A 27,256-nucleotide genomic window follows, 5' to 3' on the forward strand; every position below is an offset into this window, starting at 1 on the left:
GTAAAACGCTATCCAGCAGTACTCAACTTATTGAGTCTGTGCTTAACACGATGGAATCCTGGATGCAGGAATGCAAATTGAAATTAAATCAGGAAAAAACAAAATCCTTCCTTGTGTCATCACAAAAGATCATTTTTGAACCAATAATTAAGATCAGTTCAATGTCATATACAATAAGCCCTAAAATTAAAATCTCGGGAGTTGTTCTAGATTAGTGCTTGACCATGAAAAATCAGATTGACGCAGTGGTTGAAAAGGGATACTATACTTTATGGAAACTGTGCACCCTCAGATCCTATTTTGATGCCGCTGCGTTCACAATTTTAATTCAGTCACTACTTTTGAGTTTACTGAACTATTGTAACATTGTATAAGAACATAAGTATTGCCACTGCTGGGTCAGACCAGTGGTCCATCATTTCCAGCAGTCCGCTCACGTAGCGGCCCTCCGGTCAAAGACCAGCGCCCAACTGAGACTAGCCCTACCTGCGTACGTCCGTGTTCAGCAGGAACTTATCTAGCTTTGCCTTGAATCCCTGGAGGGTGTTTTCCCCTATGACAGACTTCAGAAGAATGTTCCAGCTCTCCACCACTCTCTGGGTGAAGAAGAACTTCCTTACATTTGCACGGAATCTATCCCCTTTCAACTTTAGAGAGTGCCCTCTCATTCTCCCTACCTTGGAGAGGGTGAACAACCTGACCTTATCTACTAAGTCTATCCCCTTCAGTACTTTGAATGTTTCGATCATGTCCCCTCTCAATCTCCTCTGTTTGAGGGAGAAAAGACCCAGTTTCTCTAATCTTTTACTATACGGCAACTCCTCCAACCCTTTAACTATCTTAGTTGCTCTTCTCTGGACCATTTCGAGTAGTACCATGTCCTTCTTCATATACGGCACAAAAGTTAGGGTCTCTTTAAATAGATTGAGGGATAGGAAGGAGGAATAGACATCATACATGATTAAGAAACAATGTAATGCAGGATGTGGACCTAAGAGGTCCTATGATCGGTTATAGCAGGGGTGTCAAAGTCCCTCCTCGAGGCCCGCAATCCAGTCGGGTTTTCAGGATTTCCTCAATGAATATGCATGAGATCTATTTGCATGCACTGCTTTCATTGTATGCTAATAGATCTCATGCATATTCATTGAGGGAATCCTGAAAACCCTACTGGATTGCGGCCCTCGAGGAGGGACTTTGACACCCCTGGTTTATAGGGAAGTTTTGAGGGTTTCCATAAAGTCAATAGTACCAAATTAAGAGTAAACGTTTTTGTATTAACTCTTGATGATTTGGGGTTCATAAGAAACTATAGAGCTTTTGGTTCTGAAACAACACAGGTTAATCATCCTTTTACCCATTTGTTCTATACAAGATTTTAAATAAAGGTTGGATGTCTAAGACTGATTTCTTGTAACATCCAACAATGGCCAGGCCAGGTTTACATGTATTTGGCAGAGTCCCAAAAAGTGTCAAGATTCCTTGCTAGTTAATCTTGGGGATAAGCAGTGGCTTTCCCCAGGTCTACCTTATTAATGGTGTATAGACTTTTCCTCCAGAACGTCCAAACCTTTTTAAAACCCAGCTATGCTGACTGCTTTTACCAGATCCTCCAGCAATGAGTTCCAAAGCTTAATTGTACGTTGAGTAAAATACATTTTCTCCTATTTGTTTTCAATGTGCTCCTTAATAGCTTCATCTAGAAAACAGAAAGGGGTCTCGATAGTCATCATGTCCAATATCCGTGAAAACTCAATATAGCACCACAGGGCAAATTGATGATTTATTAAAACTATCTGAGTTAAATGTCACTTAACGTGACAAAGGAGAATTAACTCATCAACCTTTCAAACACTAGCTCTAAATCGCTACTTAAATAGTTTCCTAAACCCTCACTAGATGCCATAAACTCTGCAAGGTGGGTATATCATTAGGCTATAAGTGGTATATAAATGCTGAAATAAAATTAATTAACAGGTGTTATCTGGAGACAGCGGGCAGATATTCTCACATCCCACCCACCTCCCCCAGTTGACTTCCTCTCTTGGGCATAGAACTGACGACCTACTGAGCTGACGTTGGGCGGGAAGGCACTCACGCATGCGCAGTGCGGGCAGTCTTAAAGTCTTCTAAAGCTTAAAGTGACAGTACACTTTAGCACTGTCCCTACCAGGCTCCGTGGATGACGTCGCCCACACGTGTGAAAATATCTGCCTGCTGTCCCTGTAAGTAACCGTGCTTTCTGCTGCACACCTTCAAATTACAGGAAGAGAAGAACGCTACCCGAGTCTAATGAAATCCCAGGATTGCATTTCCCAGAAAGCACAGGGAGAGAATTGGAACCTCCATTTTGGGGAGCTTTTGGTGGCTTGAGTGGGAGAAGTACATAGACAGAACTAATTTGTGAAGAAGCTCATTTCCAAATTGTTACACATTAATTTTAATGTTCGAACATTTCCAGAAAACAAGGCAGGCTTCGCTGTAAGTGATGAGTTAGGGAAAATTGTAAATGTGAATGAATGGGCTCGACGAGTGAAGGTTAAAGGCAGGCTGGTCTCGGCACACACATGCTGCTGGTACAACAGCTTTTCCCCTTGAGGAACTCGGAAAGAATCAGCATTTTTCTCCTTAATAGAGCTTCAAAACTCTGTGCTGAGCAATTTGAAAATTCCTGTCGTGTTTCAGGTTCATTAGCTGGCAGCTTCCAAAGCCGTTACATATTCAGGGTTGTTCGGGACGGTCGTGGCACATCAGGGCCTTGAATTAATGTTATTGTTACTTGTGTGGACGTAGCGGGGTGCAAACAAGGTTAAGTGAAATGAAAAGGCAGCTTGTTCATGATAATAGCAGGACCTGACAGCTTGGGGGTGGGGGGGAGCTCGTATGGTGTGAGCTTTATTATCTCCATTTATTGGAACTAATTCAGCCTCGAAATTGAAACAACTGCATTAAAGACATTAAGACGATAGGCTTACAGTCGCATGAAAAGAAAGGCGACCTCGAAGCCTTGTGCAAAACTTTAGGTCTGTGTGTGCAAACAGTGTACCATTACTACAGTCCATGAAGCGCTGCCCAAATCCACCTAAGGGACTTGGGATTGACTGGTCTGTTCCGCCCCAAAGCTGTCTACATGGCAGTACATGGAGCTGAAGCGTCATACCAGGCTAGTAATGGGTTTTTAATGAGAACAGCTGCTAAAGGTAAACTCTTTGAGCCCAGAGTTTGACTCTCGACAGCAGGGGGCAGCACATTCTCTCTCTGGCTCTCGCAACCTGTCGTCTTGTTGCAGGATTTGGAGTCTTCCCAGTTTTCAGAGTTTTTCATTCTGCTGTGCAATCTGCCATCTTATAAATGCTATGGGGCAGCCACTGATTTACTTAACCTGACCTGTTGCGGGAGGAACATCTTTGTTAAAACCGGAAGCAATCGATCGGGGATGCTGCTGAGGGTCCCCACAAGTTCCAGAGCCACCCAGCCTTCAGCACATCTGGCCACTGGTTCTCAGCTGCTTAGGGCTGTTGCATGATACTATCCTGATGAGAGCTAACCAGCACTATCTGCTGGAGTTTTGTTTGCAGTCTGGTCTGGATGTGATTAGTCAAAGTGGCTAAGAGCTAATATTCACATAGACAGAGGAATCCTAAAGTGACACCTGGTTGGTATATTGGTTTGTGCTTTAGCATCCCAGATGTTGTCACATATCTTCAGGATTTCCCAAACAGCAGTAGACAAAACAGAAAGGACATCGCAAGCAGGACCAAAAGGACAGAAAAAGAGGAGGCTCCCAACCCCCTCTCCCCACCCACCATTACTATCACCTATAAAACAACATAAAATGACTTCACATACAAAAGGCAAGGGCGAAAGTTGTCTTAACTTTGTTGGCTTGTCCAAATCAACTCACATCCCCAGATATTCAATGCCAGGAGCCATGCATGCCTCAGCGCTGAATATCCAGGGTTCGTGAGCAGTTTACAAACCACTTATCGCTGTGGGCTGAATATTATTCCCCTTTTTATTTTTCCATCATGTTGACCCAATTTCCTGTCTTCTGCTAATTCTCTTTCAAGTGGCTACTGTTCATTTGCCTTTTATCCTGTGTCTTGGTTCATTCCCTACCTGCCTTTTATCTTCCTGTCTTGGTTCATTCCCTACCTACACTTGTTTCTGACGTGTTGATCTTTTCCTTGTAGCTCTTTTCTCTCTTCTTTCTTTTTTTTTTTTTTTGCCACCCTGTCCATTCCAATTTCACCTTTTATCTGCCCCTATTTTTTTTTACCCTTCTCCTCCTTTTTACTTTCCATCTACTTATCAACTTTCTATCGCCTTCTTTTACCCACTAGCTCTCCCATTTCCCATCTTGTTCCTTCCCTAGTCTCCTTCCCTTACCCCAATTGTAGTCTATATACCTATTATCCCCTTCTCATTCATCTCCTCCTTCTGGACCTCTCTTACACAGCTCCATCTTCCCAGCATTCTCCCTCTTCTTCTCTCCAGCCTTATAGCCCAGCATCTACTAGTCCCTCCCCCTCTTAACCTGACATTATGTTACAGTTGTCCAGGTCTCACTGCGTCTGGGTAGGTAGAACCGATGTTTCAGAAGAAAGCCACAGCATGATGGCTGAAACATTGGTTCTACCTACCCAGACACGGCGAGACCTGGATAATTGCAACAATCATGAGGCCAGTCTTGGAAGCCCAAGAGAACATCTTACTGTCCCTTCCAATCTATCCTCAGCATCTTCCTGTCCCATCTCTCTTCCCTCATGCCCCCCCCCCCAGTAATCCAGCATCTCTCCCTCCTCCACCCCCTGTATATCATCTCTCCCTTTCTTCTTTCTGTCCCCGGCTTATCTTTCCCTCCACTTCCCTCCCTCTACTCTGCTTGTCGTCCAGCATCTCCCTTCCTCTCAGCATCTCCCTTTCTTCCCCGTCCCCAAAGTCTACCTTAAAAAGTGTTTGGGATTTTTAAAAAAATAGGAGATCATTGGCAGGCAGCAATTCACATACACTGCCTGCAGCAATTCACATACGCTGCCTGCAGCTAGCCCTGGGGCTTTCTGCTGTGTTCTGTCCATGTGACAGAAGGAAGGGCCAACTGGAGGCAGAGTATATAAATAACTGCCGGTGACCTCTATAAAGAAAGTTGTTCTTTAAGGTACACTGGAAGGGGTGGAGATGCTGGGCCATGGTGGCTCCCTGAGCAGCTGCCATTTTTGTACCCTCCCCCCATATGCCACCCCAATCAGGTATTTTTACTAGAGAGCAGAGCTGCAGATTCTGATCAACAGTCTCCTTTTTGATCTCTGGGTTCGGATTTTTAAGCTTCCCTGATTCTTTGAGTATCTGAACCTGGGTCTCCTGATTTTTAACCTCCCACCTTAGATCTGGATTATACCCACAGGAGGTAGGATTGACGACTGGTTCAGCCAGGTCTCATTTTAACCCATTGCATACAAGGTACTTTTGCTTTTCTTAAGGAATGCAGTTGGGAAATCAGAACTCCAGGTCCCTCCTTGTAGTAGGTTAAAACCCAGGACTGGATGAACCCAAAGCGGCAGTGGTGTGTTGCCTCAAGAAAGCATGGAGTGGCAATTGTAAGGCCTTGATGCTATAAAACGTGCCTGCCATTAGGCGCCTAGATCATCACGCCTAACAATTTTTTAATTGGTTCAATAGGTGCCATTCTAGAAACGGCACCTAACTTTGACTGACAAGTGGTGGGTGCGTCTTTCCTAGGCGACTACCAATTTATTTATTTTTAGCATTTATATACCACTTACAGCCTAAGTGGTTTACATTCAGGTACTCAAACTTTTTTCCCTGTCTATCCTGATGGACTCACAATCTATCTAATGTACCTGGGGCAATGGGGGATTAAGTGACTTGCCCAGGGTCACAAGGAGCAGCATGGGATTTGAACCCACAACCTCAGGATGCCGAGGCTGTAGCTTTAACCACTGCGCCACTCTAGAAATCAAAATGTAGCAAAAAGGGATCCAAGTGTAGGACAATCCAGCCATTGTGACATCACTGATGAGGTTGGCTCTTATTGGTGGAATGAGGCATTATGACATCACAATAGCAGCTCTGCTTATCAGAGGCTGAAACTTTTCACACTGTTTATTCAGTTTTCTATACCATTCTCCCAGGGGAGCTCAGAACGGTTTACATTAATTTATTTAGGTACTCAAGCATTTTTCCCTGTCTGTCCTGGTGGGATCACAATCTATGTAATGTACCTGGGGCAATGGGGGGATTAAGTGACTTGCCCAAGGAGCAGCTGTCGCTCTAACCACTACGCCACCCTCTCCTGATACTGAATCCTGCTAGTCCTTTTAGGGTTCCATTTTTCTGTCCCGAAGTTGACCTCCTTGATTATATTTATGTTGATATTTGGTCCTGCTACTATTGATATGCTGATAACAAAACTGTAAGTTTTTTTTATTTATTTATATAGATTTTTATCCCGTCCTCCCAGTAGCTCAGAACGGTCTACAAGCAAACATTCACAGTGGAGTACATTTGGACAATACAAAGACTATATGGTAGTTTAAGCAGAGGTTCAGGATGGAGGGGGGAGGGGAGAAGAAAGGGGGAGTTTAAGGGGTAGATTGCAGTTGTAATTTTAGTTGAAGAGGAGAGTCTTTACCGCTTTCCGGAAGGTCATCAATGAGTTCTGTGATCTGATTTGCGAGGGGAGTTGGAGGATGAAGTGGCTGTAGGAGCGTTTGCAGGCGTTTTCTGGCCGGAGGGACCTTCCTGGGGGGCTGCATAGGCATTTCTCCATTGCCGAGCAGAGGGGGCGGGTGGGGGTGTACAGGGTTAGCTTGGATTCTATGTAGTGCCTGCTGTTCACTGCCTTGGGTGAATCTCTTCATGAAAATGGTTAATAAATCTCAATAGATAAATCAATAAATAGGTGAAATAGAGTCCACACTGCCACAGCTGTTCTGGCTCATCTCTCCGGGGATCTTCCTCTTGGATGCGTTTAGCCAAAATTTGTGAGCTATCGGCACTTCAGTCACTGCATCCCTTCCCAGATTTCAGAGATCTCCTGTCGTAGAGAGGGCTGATAATACTTGCATATGAACAGAGAGAACGTAGCAAAAGGAACTCTGCGCTGCTGAAACATGCCTAAAAAGAAAGAGTGGAACATGTGTTCCTGCCCCCAAGAGCTTAAGCATTAGCCTCAGTCCTGAGGGATTGTTTTTTTTTCTCTAGAGGCAAAGAATGAAGGAAAGGCATGTGAGTGCTGTTTGGAATAATATTTGATGTAAATCTTCAATTGTTTTATAGCTTATCACCTGCCAGGATGCATTCTCTTGAGGGGGGAGGGGTTTAATGGGATTTGATATGCTGCTTTTCTATGGTATAATCAAACTTTGCACGATGAACTGCTATAGTGAGGGTGTCTGGTTCAATCCAAGTCCAAATTCCTGGACTGTGTCAGCAAGGAATGAGAATGCCAGGGAGAGTGAGAGGAAAATGTAGTGGTTAAGGACAGAGCCAGTCTCAGAACCAGACTAGGAGCAGTGGAAGGCTCAATTACGGTATGTGAACCAAATTTCCAGGTCGTTCAATTAGTTTACTTTGATTATCAGGCGTTATTAATCACCCAAAGTGGTTTACAGCAAGAATAAGCCAGACATAGGCAATGAACAGTTACAGCTTGTGAATGAATCCCAGCACTAATTCAAAGTAGAGAGTTGCGCGGGGACAGAAATCCCACCCGTCCCCACCCGTCCAGTCAAAGTCCCACCCATCCCCTTGAGGAATCCTACCCATCCCCACCCATCCCCGTGAGGAATCCCTCCATCCCCACCTGTCCCCGCGAGAATCCCCTCTGTCCCCCCCGTCCCTATAAACTTCAGAAATAGTTATTTCATTTAATTGTGCTACTGAATTAAAGGCTCTGGTAGAAACCCATTTACAAATAAGCAAAGAGACTTTATTAATTTGGAAATATTAATTGGGAAGAATACATACTTTGTAAACGGGTTTCTACCAGAGCCTCTAATGTTTATAAATTTTTATCAACACAACTAATATACTACTTTATCCTGAAGCAAAAAAAAAAAAAAAAAAAAGAAATAGAACTTTTTTCCTACCTTTGTTGCCTGGTTTCTGTTTTCCTTATGTTCTCATTCAATTCCTTCCATCCACTATCTCTCTTCTCTCTGCGTCTTCCATTTGCTCTGTTACTGTGCCTCTCCCTTTCTTCCCCCTTCCAAATTGGTCTGGCACCCATCTTCTTCCCTCCGCTCCCCCCATAGTCTGGCATCTCTGTCTTCTTCCCTTCCAGCGTCTTCGCCCCACTCTCTCTTCCCCATTTCCCTTCAGCGTCTTCTCCCCACTCTCTCTTCCCCATTTCCTTTCAGCGTCCTTCTCCCCCCATCTTCCCCATGTCCTGTCAGCGTCCTTCTCCTCCCTCTGTCTTCCCCATGTGCTTTCAGTATCCTTCTCCCCCTTCTGTCTTCCCCATGTCCTTTCAGTGTCCTTCTCCCCCTCTGTCTTCCCCATGTCCTTTCAGCATCCTTCTCCCCCCTGTCTTCCCCATGTCCTTTCAGCGTCCTTCTCCCCCCTCAGCTTTACCCATTTCCCTTAAGTGTCTTTTCCTCTCCACTCCACCTTTCCTCCCTTTCTCCCTCCCTGCCCCTTACTTTCGTGGCGCTTCCCCGCCCGACCGACAACAGAACAGGCCCCGTCCGACAAACCTCCCTGCCCTGAATCCAGCTGCTGTAAGAAGGTAATTTAGATTCGTGGCTACAGGGCAGGGAGTTTTGTCGGACTGGGCCTGTTGTCGGTCGGTCGGGGGAAAGCGCCACGAAGGTAAGGGGATCTGGCCGGCTCTGCACCCCCCCAAGGCTTCCCCGGGGTGGACCACCCCCTCCTTGGTACGCCACTGCCTTGAATTTATCCTACCTGCCCTGCTGCAGCACACAGACGACCGGAAGTCTTCCCAATGTCAGCGCTGACGTCTGAGGGAGGGCTTTGCTTAAGCCCTCCCTCCGACGTCAGCACTAACATCGTGGAAGACTTCCGGGTCGGCTGTGTGCTTTAGCAGGGTAGGTAAGAAAAAGAAGACGAGCCTCGCAGCTCGAGTGCATCCAACCCCACAGGAACCCCGCGACCCTAGGGTCGTCCGCACGGGATCCCCGTGACTCTAGGGGACATCCCCACAGGATCCCCACAACCCGAAGGGGGAACCCGCAGGTCCCACGGGATTCCCGTCGTACCCGTTCCCGTGCAGCTCTCTAATTCCAAGTGCAATCTAAGGAAAAGGAGAAAGGAAGCATGAACACATTTTAATGCAAATTTGGTATCTTCTCAATTCCTTCCTTCCCCCCTCACAGTCCTCTTGCACAGCTTGCATCGCTCCCTCCCCACTATATACATGAGTCCACAATGCAGTCTATCTTCTCAACTCTCTCTCTCCCTCCCTTCCTCCCCAGCCCTCGGTGCACTGTGAATGTTGCAAGGTGGATCAGAGACAGTGACAAAGTAATGAAGACTGCAGGGAGGGGAAAGGAGAGATGCATTGAGAGGAGAGGGAGAGCTGTAGAATGCACGAAGGAGTAGTCTCGGGGGAATGGGTTTGATTCCCACTCCGGCTCTTTATGACCCTGGGCAAGTCACCCAACCCTCCAGAATTTAGATTGTGAGCTCCCCAGGGACAGAAAAAGTACTTGCATATATAGTATATGTAAACTACTTTGGTTATATCCCCAGAAAGAGGGTATATCAAATCCATAACCCTTAACCTATTACTGTGGGGAGGGGGAGGGATAGAAATGCTCCCTATCTAGGTTTCTACTCTATACTCTGTACACTGCCTAAATGACCTCTCGACGCTAAATAAACTTGATTGCGGGGAGGGAGAGAGATTCAGGACTTGCAAAGGATTGTGGAGAGGGGGAAAGGAAGTGATGCAGGACATACAAGAGACTGTGAGGAGGGGGAGAGGGAGAAATGCAGGAGTGGGAGGAAGGAGATAGAGAGGGGGCCATATTTAACCCATATAATGTGCATGCTCAACTCCCTGGTAAAATCATGCTTCTTTAGCCTCCACATGTTGAGGAAAGTGAGATCCTGCTTCCGCCAACAACATTTCGCCGTCCTTGTTCAATCCATCATCCTCTCCAGACTAGACTATTGCAATTCCATCTATCTAAGTCTATCTAAAAAAAGCCTTCAAAGACTTCAGCTAATTCAAAACACTGCGGCCAAGCTGATCTTCGCAAAACGCAAATTCGATCATGTTTCCCCACTTCTGTCCAAACTTCACTGGCTCCCAATAATTTCCAGGGTTCATTTCAAATGCGCCTGCCTAGCTTTTAAGATTCTACACTGCGTCCTCCCTCCACTAATCCCGCTTTCTTGGAACTCCTCGAGCCCTGACACCTCCAGGCCCACCCAAAAACTTAAACTATCCTTCCCCTCGCTAAAAGGTATCTTCTATGCGGGAAAATTGGGCAAATCTCTCTTTTTCCGAATCACAGAGCTCTGGAATAGAGGTCTACATGGGAACGGGGAATGTTATTCTATAGGCACTCAAAGATGAGCACCCATTATCTGTTTTCTCCCAGAACTAACCGAACAGGAGGCGGTCTGGCACTAATTTACAAATCCTTCTTCGATGTCCAGCTCATCGAAAAGAGCTGCCACTCCTCTCTAGAATACATGCTGGCCTCGGTCAACGACGAACTCCATCCTCACCCACTGGGTATCCTACTTCTTTATCGCCCACCTACCCCTTGGAACAAATCCTCTGATCTCGTTCTTGAAACCATATCAAGCGCCTTCCTCAAATTTCAAAGGCTCTTGATCATCGGGGACATCAATCTTCACCTTGACGACAACACCAACAAGGATACGATCGATCTAAAGAGCTTCCTCGCCTCTCTCGGTTTTTCACCCCCTTCATCATCCCCATCCCATGAAAAGGGTCACACTAGAGACCTCATTACTTTCCTTGATCTTACCGCTTACAAAACCTCAGTCGGTGACACCCGCTGGGAACAGGTCCCCTGGTCTGACCACTTCCTCGGGACCTTCTCCATCCCCATTTTCATGTCACATCTCGGGGCCCCTCCCCTCTCCTCTAATTCCATCACCTTTCGCAAAAAAATTTCAAGCGACCTATTCTGGATAAAATTTCTCAAACAACTCTCTTCCGCTCCTAAGCCTGCAGACCCTGAATCCAATTGGCAAAACTGGACCGCCCTCTCCGAATCCACCTACCACTCCCTCGCCCCCCTCTCCACCAAATTCATCTCTTATCCTCGAAAAGCCCCCTGGTACCTCCCTTACCATAGAGAACTAAAGCAGAAATGTCGAGCCCTGGAGCGCAAATGGAAAAAATCTAACTCCCCTACAGATAAACAATCCTGGAGAAACCAACATTAAGCACTATAATTCTACATTAAAAAAAAGCATGAAAGAACTTCTATGGCGAGAAAATCTCCAGATCCAATAACCAGAGTAGTACACTTTTCAAAATCTGGTGCTCTCTAACCTCCAAAAAAGACTCCACCTCTTTCCCCTCCTCTCCCTCAGCCGATGCTCTAGCAAATTTCTTCAATGATAAGGTCACTACCTTACGATGCTCCTTCCCACCTACAGTCTCCTACCACTCCCTGGTGCTCACTGACCCCAACCCTACTCTACCGACCTCCAGCGCTATCCCAGCCGATAGACTCTGGGCTACCTTCGACCAAGTATCCGATTCCACCATCCTCAAACTCTGTCTCAAAATGAAATCCTGCAACTGTTCTCTAGACCCTTTCCCCTCCTACCTCTACGAGGAAATACCCACTCAAGTCATCTCTTCCATTACCAATCTCCTAAACTCCGCTCTACATTCGGGCCTTTTCTCCCCAGAAATGGGCCATATCGCCTTATCCCCTCTATTGAAAAAACCTGACCTCGACCTTTCCACTCCATCTAGCTATCGCCCAATAGCAAATATCCCTCTCCTAACCAAGATGCTTGAGTCAATCATATCGACTCAACTCTCTTCCTTCCTAGAGAAATTCTCCATGCTCCTGCCCTACCAATACGGCTTTCGACCCAATTTCAGCACCGAATCCCTACTGACCTCCCTAATCTCCAAGGTCCAACAACTTCACTCCCGCAACAAGTTCGCCGTCCTCTTGCAATTTGACCTCTCTGCCGCCTTCGACGTTGTTCATCACGACATTCTACTTTACCAACTTTCCGAGATTGGCATCACCTCCATTGTCCTTGAATGGTTCTCAAAATTCCTTCGTTCCCGTTCCTACATTGTCAACATGAATGGCACCTCATCCTCCCCCTGGACACCAATCTGTGGAGTCCCACAAGGTTCACCTCTATCTCCTATCCTCTTCAACATTTATATGTCTTCCCTAAAACTCCTCCATCTATCCCCCCTTGAAACAATTTACACCTATGCTGATGACATCCTTGTCCTTCTCGAGACCGACTCGAACCTCACTGATCTCTCATTGAACATATCCTCCTGTATCTCAAACCTCCAATCTTGGGCCCACACCGTCCAAATGAAATTGAAAACTACTTTGGCTTGGCCCAAAATTAGCTCAGCTACCCCCCTCAATCCCACTGTCTTCCGGCTCCTCTCTGCAGCTCGAATTCTCCAGCAAGGTCCTGGGCGTCATCATTGATTCTACACTGTCCTTCAATGACCACCTCAACTCCCTGGTAAAAAAATGCTATTTCAGCCTTCACATGCTGAGGTCAGTAAGATCCTGTTTCCATCAAAAACATTTCGCCGTTCTCGTCCAATCCATCATCCTCTCCAGACTGGACTATTGCAATTCCATCTTCATATGCCTAACGAAGAAAAACCTCCACAGGCTCCAATGGATCCAAAATGCCGCAGCCAAGCTTATCTTTGCTAAAAGTAAATTCGATCACGTCTCACCACTACTTTCCAAGCTTCACTGGCTTCCGATAACTTCCAGAGTCCACTTCAAATGCATCAGCCTAACCTTCAAGATCCTCCACGGCATCCTTCCTCCATTAATTCCACTCTCCTGGAATTCCTCGAATCGTAGTACCTCCAGACCTTCCCAAAAATCGAAACTATCCTTCCCCTCACTAAAAGACATTTCCCACCCAGGAAAACTGGGGTCTTCCCTCCTCTTCAGATTCACAGAGCTCTGGAATAACCTCACCTCCCCCCTTCGGAACCTGAGTGCTCTCCAACCCTTCCGCAAACATCTGAAAACCTGGCTTTTCTCCAAAATCTAACTCTCCCTCCTCTCTGACTCTCTAGCTCTCTTACATTATTCTTCCCTCCGATCTTCATCTAACCCTTTCCCTGGAGTTCCTTTCTCATTACATTCCTTGTAAACCGTGCCGAGCTCCACGACCATGGAGATGGCGCGGTATAAAACCTAAGGTTTAGTTTAGTTTAGTTTAGATTATAGAATAACATTGAGTGCCAAGACTTCCGCTTGCTGGAACCAAGTGTAATTCTTTGGTATTCTCGAACACTGTGCACAAATTTTTGAACTTCCCGTGACCCACCCATGTACCTCCCAATGTTACACCCTGTTTTGGGTTGTGCATGATGGGACCACATTACGGAGGCATACCTCAACTCACACTGGCTTCCAATTCCGGAAAGAATACTATTTAAATTCTACTGTATACTATTTAAAACTATAAACAGAGACAGCCCAACCTACCTGAACAACCGCCTCATCCAAACTACCTCAATCAGGCATAGAAAAACTCACACCCCATTCACACACCCTCCAATCAAAGAAGTTCAACGGAAAAAAACTATATGACGGCCTCCTAGTCACTCAAGCAGCAAAACTAGGCAATCAAATCTCCAATCTAATGATAACAACCCCAGACCACACGTACAACCAGAAACAAAAACATCTTTGCATACCCAAAGATCACAGGCTGCAAATACAAATCCTTCCTAGACAGAACCTTCATGTTCCAAGCAAACAGACAGCAATCCTGGCTGGGAAACCACATAAATAAAGCCAGACAGACCTACAACACATTCCGAAAATCAATTAAAACCGCTCTATTTGACAAATTCCTTGCCTAATCAGTTGACCTCTCTCAGGTATTCTTTCCCCTTATAACCCCAATGTATTATGCAACTTCTTTCTCCTCTCATGTATTCCTTCCCCATGCTTCCCAAATTTATTATATAACTTCCTTCTTCTTGCATTCTGTAATTCGCTGATTGTTCAGCCTTCTTTCTATGTGAACTGCCTAGAAGTCAGTTTGACTATGGCGGTATAGAAAAATAAAGTTATTATTATTATTATTATTATTACAAGATATTCAGAAAAGAAATAAAGACAATACTCTTCAAGAAATCCCTGAAAATGTCTTAACACCATGAGTACCTTCCATCTTCCCATCTTCTTCCTGACTCCCCGAATCTACCTGATCTACTGTTTACCTTTACTAGAAATGACCAATGATCTTTTTTTGTAACCCACCTTTTATAACTCTTTTGTAATCTGCCTTGAACCGCAATGTAATGGCGGAATAGAAATCTCTAATGTAATGTAATTTGAGCGTAATTAGAGAGTAACGGATAGCAAAATGTGCACCAAGATCCAAATCGGTTATTGGCATTAATTGGCTTGTTAGCCAGTTTAGTTGGGCACCTATCTTGGATCAGCGCCCCATTTCGGTCCCATATATCCAATCCGGAGGGAATATGTGTAAAACAAATATGGCGGTTGGCCGCCCAAAATGCCCCCAGTGGCTGGATATGCTGCACTGCTTTAACCTTCAGTTGATTAATAGCACTGTTGCCTCGTACTTTGCCCGTTGGCGTGTGGTCAATTAAAGTCATTTACTTCGGAACCCCCAGGAAAATATTGAGGATAATTCAGAACACATTACATTAGGGATTTCTATTCCGCCATTACCTTGCAGTTCAAGGCGAATTACAAAAGAATTATCCAAGATGTATTACAACAAGAACTTACAAAAAAAATAATAAAAAAATTGGTCATTTTCAAAAAGAGTAAGAAATGGGTAAGGTTATTTGTTTGGGGTAGTTGGCTTTAGTGAGAGGTGGAGGCCCTTGGAGGCAAGAATATTATTTAAATTTTCTTGTATCTGTTTTAAGTTGATCATGGGACTTATTTGCTTATCCAAAAATGAATGCTTGTAGACGCAAGACTTTATTAGAAAAGACCCTAGGGTTTCAAACAGGTAAACAGCAGTCTTGGCTAGGCAATTGCATTCATCAAGCTATGTCATCTTATAGTTCTTTTTGGAAAATAATCAAGACAGCGCTGTTCGATAAATTTATTTCTTAACATGGTCCATTATTACGGAAATTGTATTTTTATTGAATATTTGAATTTTCATGTTATTTCTGTATTTCGCTGATTGTCCAGCTCTCTTCAGTGTAAACCGCCTAGAACTTTTGGTTACGGCGCTATAAAAGAATAACGTTGTTGATATTATTATTACTCAATATCACAGGTACTGGAGTTATCTTCAGAGCCTCTTCCACCCCTCAAAATGCTGTGGCCAGGTCCGAGCTGGTGCTTTGAAGCCGCAGAGGCAAAGTATCATCTTTTCTTCTTGTTTCCTCACTTGCAGATGCCAGTGTGCTCATATTTCTTGAAGGGAATCTGTAACAACAGTGCCTGCCCCTACAGCCATGTCTACGTGTCCAGAAAGGCCGAAGTCTGCCAGGATTTCCTCAAAGGCTACTGTCCCATGGGAGAGAAGGTAACATCGCCCGGGTGGCCTGAGATTCATCCCTGCTGCTGTGCAATTAATGATTTAGTGCAGTGACTTCAAATCCATATCACGTCCTGTATGCAAGTGGGAAATTTGATGTTTTAGGGGCTAATAAATATGCTATAGGTGAAAGTGGGATTAAATAAGTAACAAATACTCCACTCTATTAGCTGAAAAAGCCTCAGGTCTCAGGACGCTGGTAAGATTGAAGGAGCAACAGCAATATGAAAGTCCGGGAGCTGTGAAACGTTGGCTGCATGTGGGCCATGGGAAAAGTCTAGCAACACATTCATTAATACTGTTGTTTAAAATCTCAGCTTCTACTAAGAACTTAAGTGGCAAGTGGTCATTCTATGCGGAAGTTTTTTAAGCCAGTGCTGTGGGCGGAGGTGGTTTGAGCTTTAAGCTCTGCCAAATGAGACCTGAGGCTTTTTCTTCCGTTAGACTTGACTTTTCAGCTAATAGACTGGAGGATTTGTTATTTATTTCGGTTTTATGGGCTGTCACAATAGATCTGGTGTTGGAGCAGCTGTAGGTTTAAGACAGAGAACCCCTTCCTACCCCGGCTTCTGTTCTTTGACCCAAGTGTATGAGATTTGCGATGGGGAACATGAGCCCACAGTAGGTTTTCGTCTTCATATCAGAGTCCCAATGGAAAACTATTCCACTATAGAGGAGAATGTTCCATCTAGCTGGGCCCAAGAGGAACAGTCATGGGGGAAAATTGTCCCATGATGCAATGCATTTCTTTTATGTCTGCCTGTCTTTGTTAAAAATGAAGCATATTCTTCTTCTAATGTTTATATCTATCTATATGTGTATGTATGTATATAATACAAGTGTTTGTGTGTATTTATTTTTTTTTTTTAGAGGCCTTGAATCTTTCACGTATTCCTACATAAAAATATATGTTGGCTGGGTCTGGGCCAGACCAAAGGTCAATCATTACTTTTGCATCTTGGCTTTGACCAGTGGTCTCAAACTTGCAGCCCTGCCAGGTCCTATTTTGAGGCCCTCAGTATGTTTATCATAATCACAAAAGTAAAATAAAACAGTTTCTTCATCATATGTCTCTTTAGCTATAAATGACAATATTATTAGTAAGACTTAGCCAAAAGGGGATGAAGCTTCTCCTGGAGGGCGCAGAGAATCTAGGGTGCAGGGACTTCTCTGAATGTTTACTATTACCTACTATTTTTTCTCCGGACTGCACTTCTCGATAAACAAATATTTGAATTGAATGTTGATTCAATAAGTTATATAATTGAGTATCCTGTGTATTGTTAAGATTGTTATATACTGCTAAACTGCCGGACATTCTAGCCGCTACCGCCTCCTCTTGAGCAGGCAGTAATTTTTGGCTAGCGCTGGGGTTAGCGCGTGATTAAAAGTCCCGTGCGTTAAAGTCGCTACCGCAGCTTCATAAAAGAACATAAGAACATATGTAATGCCTCCATTGGGTCAGACCTGAGGTCCATCGTGCCCAGCAGTCCGCTCACACGGCGGCCCAACAGGTCCAGGACCTGTGCAGTAATCCTCTATCTATACCCCTCTATCCCCTTTTCCAGCAGGAAATTGTCCAATCCTTTCTTGAACCCCAGTACCGTACTCTGCCCTATTACGTCCTCTGGAAGCGCATTCCAGGTGTCCACCACACGTTGGGTAAAGAAAAACTTCCTAGCATTCGTTTTGAATCTGTCCCCTTTCAACTTTTCCGAATGCCCTCTCGTTCTTGTAGTTTTCGAAAGTTTGAAGAATCTGTCACTCTCTACTCTCTCTATGCCCTTCATGATCTTGTAAGTCTCTATCATATCCCCTCTAATTCTCCTCTTCTCTAGGGAAAAGAGTCCCAGTTCCTCCAATCTTTCTCTATCTCTCTCTATTTCTGTCTCTCTCCCTTTCTCTCTCTCTCTCTTTCTGTCCCTCTCTTCTCTCTCTATGCCCTTCATGATCTTGTAAGTCTCTATCATATCCCCTCTAAGTCTCCTCTTCTCCAGGGAAAAGAGCCCCAATTTCTCCAGTCTTTCTCTATCTCTCTCTCTCCCTTTCTCTCTCTATTTCTCTCTCTCTCTCTCTCTATTGCTCCCTGTCTCCCTTTCTGTCTCTCTTTCTGTCCCTCTCCACTCTCTCTATGCCCTTCATGATCTTGTAAGTCTCTATCATATCCCCTCTAAGTCTCCTCTTCTCCAGGGAAAAGAGTCCCAGTTCCTCCAATCTTTCTCTATCTATCTCTCTCCCTTTCTCTCTCTATTTCTCTCTCTCTCTCTCTCTCTCTATTTCTCCCTGTCTCCCTTTCTGTCTCTCTTTCTGTCCCTCTCCACTCTCTCTATGCCCTTCATGATCTTGTAAGTCTCTATCATATCCCCTCTAAGTCTCCTCTTCTCCAGGGAAAAGAGTCCCAGTTCCTCCAATCTTTCTCTATCTATCTCTCTCCCTTTCTCTCTCTATTTCTCTCTCTCTCTCTCTCTCTCTATTTCTCCCTGTCTCCCTTTCTGTCTCTCTTTCTGTCCCTCTCTACTCTCTCTATGCCCTTCATGATCTTATAAGTCTCTATCATATCCCCTCTAAGTCTCCTCTTCTCCAGGGAAAAGAGACCCAGTTCCTCCAATCTTTCTCTCTCTCTCTCTCTATTTCTGTCTCTCTCCCTTTCTTTCTATTGCTCTCTCTCTCTATTTCTCTCTGTCTCCCTTTCTCTCTCCTTTTCTGTCCCTCTCTACTCTCTCTATGCCCTTCATGATCTTGTAAGTCTCTATCATATCCCCTCTAAGTCTCCTCTTCTCCAGCAGAGAGCCCTAAGTGTGCTCTCTGCTGCTATTTGTTATTGAATATCTGTGGTGAACGCCAATTGTAGGAGTTATCCATGCTGCTTCCCAGTAGCTGAATTTATTGAAGATTTTTGCAATTTACAATTTAGGAAAAACAATATCGTAATATCTCCAAAAGGTAATTAAAGATAAAGGGAAATCTATATTCTTTAAATACAAATTCAGGTAATTATCTAACCCTTTTTCTTTATCAAAGGCAAGCAAGGATAATTGATAAAGAATCAAAACACTATTTCTAAGGAAAGATCAAAACAATCCAGGGCCCAGTATAAATATCACTGGAGCAGGAAGAAGAGATGCAGAGTTTGATGTTAGATTTCACCTTGCTGTGGACCAAGTCGGTATAGAGGAAAGTCTCAAGCAGCTGCACGGTCATAATCTGTCCCAAAAGCCACATAAACAGAGTCCTAAAGATCTAAATATTTCTATCATAGAGGAGAACAGGATATGATAGAGATGCAGATACCTCTGAGCTGTCAATTAAACACAAGAAATAGATTTTTTTCAGTGGCAGGAAAAATTATAGATCTAGAAAAGAGGTCATGATATGAAGATTGAAGTAGGTAGCACAGAAGGATCTTTTGCTAGGGGATGGAGGGGCTAAAGCTTATGATAAGCTCAAGGGATCCTTAGCTGTGGGGGGCATAAGAGGTAAAGTCTGAGGTAAGCCTAGACGATCCATTGCTATGGAAGATTGAGGCCAGGATTCTCAAAAACCCACATAAAAAAGTGACGGTCGTCTAACGCAGACGTTTTGATGCCAAATCTAAAAATCTGAGACATTCTTAATAAATTGCGCATGCAAATAAGGTTGGCGGACAACAGCGAAGATTCGCTTAATTTGCATGTGCTTATCGCTGGTGATAGCAATGGACACATGCGCAGAAAAAATGCGTAAAGGGAAAAACCCCCAAAACACAACAGCAAAAGGAGAGATCCCCACATTCTCCTGCTGCCCTAAAATCCCGGCCGTTACCCCCCTGCAGCAGGAGAGAGGCCCACTCTCTCCTGCTACACTAAACCCTGCTGGGACCCACTTCAGTTATTGGAAGAATAATGGAAGCGTTGCTGAGGAAAGGATGGTGAATTTCCTAGAATCCAATGGGGTACAAGATCTGACACAGCATAGTTTTACTATGGATAAATTGTGCCAAATGAATCTGATTGAATTCTTTGGATAATAATAATAATAATAACTTTATTCTTCTATACCCCCACAATCTTGCGACTTCTGGGCGGTTTAAAATCAAGGTAACTGAACATTCAGCGAGTTACAATATGCAGATGATCAGAGGAAATACAGAGTGCAGAGATTTTAAGAAAGCGAAAATGTAAATATACAGTTTGATGAGCGCGAATATAGGTTATACAGTTTGCTAAGAAATTTCTGAGAGGACCTGTTAGGAAAAGGTCACGTATTACAAAAAATACAGCGAAAAATTACAATATGATAATAATAACAGTTTATATAAATCGCAGAACCATGAAGTTCTATGCGGACTTATGAGGGGAGAGAGGGAATGGATAAGAGATCGGGAGGACCTTTATTGTGGAGAGAGAGAGGAGCGGGTCAGTTGTCTAGATATTTCAGGAACAGGTATGTTTTTAGGCGCTTCCTGAATTCCTCATAAGGCCTGGATGACCAGAGAATTGGATCGAGGCCATGTGCTAGATATAATTTACTTAGATTTCAGCAAAGCCTTTGACATTGTTCCTTAGAGGAGGCTCTTGAATAAACTTGACAGGCTGAAGTTAGGATCCAAAGTGGTAAACTGGGTTAGAAACTGGACAGACGTTGGAGAGTGGCGGTTAATGGAATTCACTCAGAGGAAGGAAAGGTGAGCAGTGGAGTGCCTCAAGAATCACTGCTAGAGCCAATTCTGTTCAATATACTTGTGAGCAACATTGCAGAAGAGTTAGAAGGTAAGATTTGCCTTATGCAGATGATACCAAGATTTATAACAAAGTGGACACCTCAGAGGGAGTGGAAAACATGAAAAAGGATCTACAAAAGTTAGAAGAATGTTCTAATATTTGGCAACTAAAATCCAGTGCAAAGAAGTGCAGAGTAATGTACTTGGAGGTAGAAATCTGAGGGTGATATGAATGGATGGAGAGAGAGACCTTGGGGTGATAGTGTCTGAGGACCTGAAGGTGATAAAACTGTGTGACAAGGCGGTGGCGGTAGCCAGAAGGATGCTAGGTTGTATAAAGAGAGACATAACAAGCAGATGAAAAGAGGTGTTGACGACAGGAACCCACGGCAGCCATTTTCCATGAGTGCTCTGGACGGGGCAGGAGCGTAGGAAGATCGCTCCTGCCCCGAAAGCCCACTAGACCATCAGGTAAGGTCTGGGATGATGGGAGGGAGGCGGGGAAGGTCAGGAATGAGGCGGGGATGGGTTAGAGCCAGCCGAAAACTTATTCGCGATTTTTCACACTTTGCGGTCCGGCTCTGCACTCAACCCCCGCGAATACCGAGGGAGAAGTGTAAATATCTTGATTTTATTGTACAGGTACATACCAATTTTAATTGTAAACCACGATATATCAAATTTTAAGGAGGCGGTAGTTTTTGGCCAGCACGGGAGTTAGCGCATGATGAAACGTCGTGCGCTTTACCCCTGCTAGCGCGGCTTGAAAAAAGGAGCCCTTAGTGGTCTGATGAAGATGACTTAATTTCTTCATTTAGGGCTCCTTTTATTAATAATAATAATAACTTTATTTTTGTATACCGCAGTACCATAACAGTTCAGATCAGTTAATAACAGTTCAGAGCGGTTAAAGTGTTCTAGCGGTTTTAGCATGCGCTAGAATGCCGCACACACTAAACGCTAATGCCTCAATAGAGCTTGCATTAGTATTTTTCGTTTAGCGCGTGATTTGTGCGTGCTAATCTTCAGCGCGTGCTAAAAACGCTAGCACACTTTAGTAAAAGGAGCCCTCAATGTTTAGCATTAGGGCTGAATTTTCAAGCTCTGTATTTGCTGTCTGTTTGTCTTGTACAAGAGGATTCTTGTGTGTAATATTGGAAATTAAAATAAAAAAAAATAAAGCATTTAACTTGAATGATTTTGAGCTTTAACCACTGCGTCACACTCTCCCCCCTATCCCATATTCCTGGTGCCTAAATGTTGGACATACATGTGTCGTTTACAGTATTCTATAGGTTATATATAGAGAATGACACGGTGACAAAATTCATCACCATTCCCGTCCCCACGGATAACCGTGGGAAAACATCTCCATGTCTTTCTTTAAGGAGAGAGGGAAGAATCAGAGTATGAATGGGCACAACCACTGATCCTCAAACCTTGAAGAATGCTGGTGTAGAATGACTGAGGTTGAGAGAGACACTAAAGAATGACACGGGATGGTTTCCAGCCACTGACCCTCAAGCCTTATATTGACGAATGCTGGTGTAGAAGGACTGAGGCTGAGAGGGACACTAAATAAGGACAAGGGATGGTTTCCAGCCACTGACCCTCAAGCCTTGTATTGAAGAATGCTGGTATAGAAGGACTGAGGTTGAGAGAGACACTAAAGAATGACACGGGATGGTTTCCAGCCACTGACCCTCAAGCCTTATATTGACGAATGCTGGTGTAGAAGGACTGAGGCTGAGAGGGACACTAAATAAGGACAAGGGATGGTTTCCAGCCACTGACCCTCAAGCCTTGTATTGAAGAATGCTGGTGTAGAAGGACTGAGGTTGAGAGAGACACTAAAGAATGACACGGGATGGTTTCCAGCCACTGACCCTCAAGCCTTATATTGACGAATGCTGGTGTAGAAGGACTGAGGCTGAGAGGGACACTAAATAAGGACAAGGGATGGTTTCCAGCCACTGACCCTCAAGCCTTGTATTGAAGAATGCTGGTGTAGAAGGACTGAGGTTGAGAGAGACACTAAAGAATGACACGGGATGGTTTCCAGCCACTGACCCTCAAGCCTTGTATTGAAGAATGCTGGTGTAGAAGGACTGAGGTTGAGAGGGACACTAAATAAGGACAAGGGATGGTTTCCAGCCACTGACCCTCAAGCCTTGTATTGAAGAATGCTGGTGTAGAAGGACTGAAATTGAGAGAGACACTAAAGAATGACATTGGATGGTTTCCAGCCACTGACCCTCAAGCCTTGTATTGAAGAATGCTGGTGTAGAAGGACTGAGGCTGAGAGGGACACTAAATAAGGACAAGGGATGGTTTCCAGCCACTGACCCTCAAGCCTTGTATTGAAGAATGCTGGTGTAGAAGGACTGAGGTTGAGAGAGACACTAAAGAATGACACGGGATGGTTTCCAGCCACTGACCCTCAAGCCTTGTATTGAAGAATGCTGGTGTAGAAGGACTGAGGTTGAGAGAGACACTAAAGAATGACACGGGATGGTTTCCAGCAGTTATCAGTGGGAATGGGAATAGTGATAGATTTTGTCACAGTGTCATTCTCTAGTTATGTGTATAAATGGGAGCCCTGCTCTCCCACCCCCACATCACCATAAATATGTACAGTGTAATGTAAACAAATATTTTCAGAATAGCACTTAACGTGGAATTTTGGCAGTTAATCATGTATGTGCCCTCATACACAAATATGCCATTATTCTAAGTCCATATGTAATACGTGCTTAACTGTAGGCACCTATGTTATAGAATTGTCATCTATAAAAATAGTGCTAGCAGAAATCACTGGAACTGCTTTAGATCCTGGGCTTAGGCTGGAGTGTGGGTGGTAAGATGGAGCTGCACATATGGCGACGTTATAGTCTGTGCCGCTGTTGTTTGAAAGTTTCTAAGTTTGGTTTCAGTTGGATTTACTACCCTCCAGATGAGTCTTCAGGGTGGTTTACATTACAAACAAGAGTACAAATGAGAACCGAGGAAGAGCGACATATCACAAAGAGGAAACTGCTCTCCCATCATGCCAGCAAACTCAACACGCCAACAGCTGCTTCATCCCAACACCTACCAACATGGAAGAGCTTGTCTTTATGTCTTCAAAGCTTTGAGAAAAAGATAGGTCTTAAGGGATGTTTTAGAATGCTGATGGGAAGATATCATGCATCCGTAGATGGGAGGGAGTTCCACAATATAGGGCTAAATGTTGAATCCCTGAAAGTATCCCAAAAAATTTGACAGAAAGAGGGGATTACTGAGCAAGAAGCAAAGTGCACCTGAGCTGGAATATGGAATCAGATAATGAGAGAGAAAAAGTGGTTGGCCTGAGAGATTTCGTGAACCAATATTGGGACTTTATGCATGATGCGTAGTTCTGTAAGTAACCAATGAGCCACATTTAATAGTGGGGTAACACAACTGAATTTTGGGCCATCAGTGATCAGCTTCACAGCTATTTGGAAAAGACCTCCCGGTGGAGGTGGTGGAGACAGTGTGTCTGAACTCAAGAAAACTTGGAACAAGTGCGTTGGATCTCTAAGGGAGAGGAGGGCCTAGTGGACGGCAGAGTTGAGCAGACTAGATAAACCATATCTGCCCTCATTTTTCTATGTTTCTATAAATTGCAGACATTTAAATTCTTTCTGGTGAAGTCCTTTGAATAACATAGAAACATAGAAACATAGAAATAGACGGCAGATAAGGGCCCACGGCCCATCTAGTCTGCCCACCCTAATGTCCCTCCCCTACCTTTGCCCTGTGAATAGATCCCATGTGCCGATCCCATTTGGCCTTAAAATCAGGCACGCTGCTGGCCTCAATCACCTGTAGTGGAAGACTATTCCAGCGATCAACCACTCTTTCAGTGAAAAAGAATTTCCTGGTGTCACCTCGTAGTTTCCCGTCCCTGATTTTCAACGGATGCCCTCTTGTTGTCGTGGGACCCTTGAAAAAGAAGATATCTTCCTCCGCCTCGATGCGGCCCGTAAGATACTTGAACGTCTCGATCATGTCCCCCCTCTCTCTGCGCTCCTCGAGCGAGTATAGCTGTAATTTGTCAAGCCGTTTTTCGTATGGTAGATCCTTGAGTGTATTACAGTAATCCAAGTAAGAGATTACCACAGCATGTAGAAGAATTCAAAGGGTGTTAGGCTCCAGAAGATGACAAATCAACTTATAGAAACATTTCCCAGCAACTGAGGAGATGTGTGGATGAAAATTCAGGTCTGAATCTACTTGTATAATCATCCCTAAGATTTTTGTTGTCAGTCATCTGAATTCCAAGGGTTAACTCTTTGTATTTCTGGCTTTAGTCTTATTGCAACCAAATGTTCTACAACAAATCAGAGATTGTAGATAATTTGGAGTCTAGTGTTATAAGATCCTGGGCCTGACTTGAGTCTAGAACAGCCAAGATCTGGATGTCATCGATATAAATGCTACTATTATTTCCATAGCGCTACTAGACGTAGTTACTTTCTCTGTCCCTAGTGGGGATAAGGTGTTTTTTGTACCTGTGGCAATGAAGGGTTGTGTGACTTGCCCAAGATGACAAGGAGCTGCAGTGGGAGTTGAACTCGGTTTCCCAGGATCTCAGCTCAGTGCACTAACCGTGCTCAGCATTTAAAAAAACTGCTGCTTACTGAAAGTCATCTCCTGCGATATACTGCTATCATGAATAGAAACAGCCTTCTGTGTCCTCCATCCTGTACAGGATTTCCTCTCTCCTAAGTGGGCTGTGCAATGGGCTAATTCTTTGCACTAATGAGCCACTTGGATGCATTAACCCTTTGCTCCCTGACAGCTCTAAATGCCCTCCAGTGTAGCCGCACAATGAGACGAGATTTAACCGCTTATTTCTAGGGAGAAAGGGCTGAATTTGCTAATTCTGGGGCAGGACATTAGATGAGGCACCCTGAGCCTGGATCCATGGACAGCCTTTTGTCAAGTATTCCCACTGAAATGAAAATACAAAAGAGATATTTAGAATATTTATTATATTAGCGAAGATGCTTAGGTTGCCTTTTTGGATGCGTCAGAAGAGCTCTGGCGTTGTCAATGATGGATAGCAGCCCATGACAAAAGGAGGGGAGGAGAGTGGCAACTGCTGAGCAAGCCATGCTTAGCTGGTGAGAAGAAAGTGCGGTGTGTGGGCTTCACGGGGTTAATAAAATTCTTTAAATACTTGAGAATTGCTGAGGCTGAGGCTTTGTGCTTGAAGTGGAAGTCCTGAAATGGACCCCAGAGGGTTTGTAATATTCTACTGATTCGAGTAAAACTGTTAACCTTGCTTCATAAAACGGTGGCTTGTTAAAGATGAGCAGTCCCTGCTCGTGTGAATAATTTAGGTGGGAGGTAAATCTCCTGATCTTTTCTGTCTTGTACCTCAGATGTTGCTTTGCTTCTCTGTCTGTCTGTCCGTCCTTGGCTTAGACATCTACCAAGGACAAACACTGGCCACATCAGATTCTGAAAGCAGGTTCCTTTCCTTTCTATAAACTAAAGGAAGCCCATTCTGTTCTCAGAAAGGAGCATTAGTTTGGTGGTTAAAGCGTGGAACTAGGAGTTGAGTGACTCTGGTAAACAGTCCTGGCTCTCTCACTGATTGTGTCACCCTAGATGAGTCACTTTAACTCCCTGTGGTCCAATTCTAATGCCAGCTCTATCATAGAAACATGACGGCAAGTAAAGGCCAAATGGCCCATCCAGTCTGCCCATCCGCAGCATCCACTACCTTCTCCTCACCCTAAGAGATCCCACGTGCCTATCCCACACTTTCTTGAATTCAGACACAGTCTCTGTCTCCACTACCTCTTCCAGGAGACTGTTCCACACATCTACCAACCTTTCTGTAAAAAAGTATGTCCTTAGATTACTCCGGAGCCTATCACCTCTTAACTTCATCCTATGCCCTCTCGTTCCAGAGCTTCCTTTCAAATGAAAGAGAATCGACTTGTGCGCATTTATACCATGTAGATATTTAAATGTCTCTATCATATCTCCCTCTCCCTCCTTTCTTCCAAAGTATACATATTAAGATCTTTAAGTCTGTCCCCATACGCCTTATGACGAGAACCACGCAACATTTTAGTAGCCTTCCTCTGGACCCACTCCATCCTTTTTATATCTTTTGGAAGGTGCGGCCTCCAGAATTATACACAATATTCTAAATGAGGTCTCACCAGAGTCTTATACAGAGGCATCAATACCTTCTTTTTCCTACTGGCCATACCTCTCCCTATGCTCCCTAGCATCCTCTAGTTTTCGTCGTCACCTTTTCAACCTGTTTGGCTACCTTAAGATCATCACATACAATCACATCCAAGTCCCGCTCTTCTGTCGTGCAAATAAGTTCTTCACCCCCTAAACCGTTCCCTCGGGTTTTTGCAGCCCAAATGCATGACCATGCTGACAAATTTCAGACCATTTCTCAAGCTTCTTTAGGTGCTTTCTTATGTTATTCACATCATCAGGAGTGTCTACTGTCTGTAAGGTCTTGAGAGAGTCACTTTATCTTTTTGTGTCTTGGTTCTAATCGCAGCTCCGTTACTCTCTGTCACTAGAGTGCTCTGAGGGAGATGAAGGATGCTGATTGAGTAGCCAGAAAGGGTCATTATATCATTTATTAGTTATTTCCTGCACAATCCATTGTTCTAGGCAGGTAATAATAAAACTTAAAGACATCAATAAGTTTTAAAGGTTTAGTAAACTCTAGAATGGTAAAATGAAGAATTTTTAATTGGATTTAATTTCAGAATTATCCATTTTTACAGAATATATAACGCACCTTCC

General features: G+C 44.2%; 1 protein-coding gene across 1 annotated transcript in view; it reads left to right on the forward strand.

Annotated features, from left to right (window-relative positions):
• The window catches only part of ZC3H3 (zinc finger CCCH-type containing 3), a 577,187-nt gene that overhangs the window by 461,328 nt on the left and 88,603 nt on the right, over positions 1-27,256 (forward strand). The window contains exon 9 of the mRNA XM_033934356.1: positions 15,601-15,732. Within this exon, the coding sequence (XP_033790247.1) occupies positions 15,601-15,732 (132 nt within the window). The remainder of the gene's footprint in view (positions 1-15,600; positions 15,733-27,256) is intronic.

The sequence above is a fragment of the Geotrypetes seraphini genome, chromosome 2 (assembly GCF_902459505.1).
Source record: "Geotrypetes seraphini chromosome 2, aGeoSer1.1, whole genome shotgun sequence".
In the NCBI taxonomy this organism is placed as follows: Eukaryota; Metazoa; Chordata; class Amphibia; order Gymnophiona; family Dermophiidae; genus Geotrypetes; species Geotrypetes seraphini.